General features: G+C 46.6%; 1 protein-coding gene across 1 annotated transcript in view; it reads left to right on the top strand.

Moving 5' to 3' along the window:
- Nucleotides 1-1,482, top strand: part of LOC111975806 (alpha-1,6-mannosylglycoprotein 6-beta-N-acetylglucosaminyltransferase B-like) — an 80,245-nt gene extending 78,763 nt beyond the window's left edge. Inside the window, exons 3-4 of the mRNA XM_070448275.1 lie at nucleotides 1,018-1,204; nucleotides 1,425-1,482. Of these exons, the coding sequence (XP_070304376.1) occupies nucleotides 1,018-1,204; nucleotides 1,425-1,482 (245 nt within the window). The remainder of the gene's footprint in view (nucleotides 1-1,017; nucleotides 1,205-1,424) is intronic.
- The last annotated feature ends 239 nt before the right edge of the window (nucleotides 1,483-1,721 follow it).

Below are 1,721 nucleotides of genomic sequence, written 5' to 3'. Positions count from 1 at the left end.
GGGATTTTTTATATCAGCTCATGAAACATGGGACCAACACTTTACATCTTGCGTTTATATTTTAGTTCAGTGTATATAGTTCCAATGGTCCAGTTAGTTAGAGCATGGTGGATGTGTAGCACATGGGGATGTGTGAAACTTACTCCTCAACCTGAAGTTTCCCCACTTGGGCCAGMGAATAGCTAGCTTTTCACGTGGCGCCGACTGGTAAGACARGGCGGTCTTTTAAATACCTCAAGATGTGTTATTGCACATTGTGTCAGTGAAGGTTTGCCGGAAAGGTATCTTATTCATCTTCAGAAAATATTCATTGCATTGTAATCCTGTCAATGTTATTTCAGTCAGTCTGGCCCAATATGTTGTCTGGCTGTGTTTTATATAGAGCTGTTGTCTAAGTAGATTGATTGTGTATATGACCTTGGTTTGTCTAGCCAGTCACCACCACATAATCCTATAAAGAGAAGCGGAACAATCAAAGCATCAAGAGGATAAAGAGCCTGGCCTTACAGACACACACACACACACACACACAGCACGCACGCACGCACGCACGCACGCACACGCACATAAATATACACACACACACACACAGTGTCTGCACCTACGACCTCTCTGATTCACTAGGGTGAAATAAATACAGCCGGGGTTACACGTAATTGCATCCCCCGGAGTGCGGGGAATGTCAACACGATTAGTTCCACTTCATAGTTCCGTAACTCAGGCCTTTGCGGCAGTGTGTACCATTATAAATTATACTCTAGGTGGTAGGAAGTCTGGGAGTCAGTGGTTGAAATAATTAATGTTTTAGCCTGAGCTAGGCAGGCAAAGTATGCTGCTAGCACAGGAAGCTATAGGGCAGAAAGAGAAGGATGCTTACTTAAGGATATGAATTGGAGACTGGGCTCGGCTAAATAGTAAGCGTTCCGCGCTCTCTTGTTATTGGGCTTTTATCGATTGTTTACTACCTCTCACTCTCTCTCTCTCTCTCCCTCTCTCTCTCTCCCTCTCGCTGTGTAGTGATGGGGGGAGTGGAGTCTCGTGGGGTGCTAAGGAAGATCAGTGACATGCTGGAGGTGATCCTGAAGAGGATGGACAGCCTCTCCAAACTGGACAACAGCACCACCAGCGACACCCGCCGTCTGGATGAACTCAGCTCGGCCATCAACAGGTACGKTCTGGATGAACTCAGCTCGGCCATCAACAGGTACGGTCTGGATGGAGTGGTGGGCTTAGGACAGGCATCTACCTTCCTTGTCTACCCTTTTTCTCACTCACTCTTTCCTCCTCTCTTGTTGCCCGTCYTCCTCTATGCTCTTGTTTGTTTTCCTCGTCAGTTCTTCCTCCTTTTCTTCCTCCTCATCTTTTTCCTCCTCTCTTGTTATTCTCTTCATACCCGTCTCTTTCTCTCCTCTTTTGGCTGCCAGGCAGTCTTTCCTGATCTCAGCAGCTTTACTATTTGATAAAGGAAACAGGGTTGTCTGAACTTGTCACTACCTTCTTCCCAGCACAGATCCTCTTTCCACCAATATCCAATTTGACTGTCTGTGCTCTCCATTCAATCCCTTTAACTGCATTTCACATCCGACTTCTAAGGGTCAGGTTAAAATCTGTGGAAGGACAGTGACAGGACAGACAATGAAAGAGGAATGACAGCTAGGAAGGCCAAGGGTAGGAATGGCACATACAATGGGCTGAACCAAAGCTGCCGTGGTCCAGGAGCC

This window comes from Salvelinus sp. IW2-2015, linkage group LG1 (genome assembly GCF_002910315.2).
Source record: "Salvelinus sp. IW2-2015 linkage group LG1, ASM291031v2, whole genome shotgun sequence".
Lineage (NCBI taxonomy): Eukaryota > Metazoa > Chordata > Actinopteri > Salmoniformes > Salmonidae > Salvelinus > Salvelinus sp. IW2-2015.
Note: the sequence above shows the minus strand (reverse complement) of the source record. Positions and strands in the feature narration are given on the sequence as shown.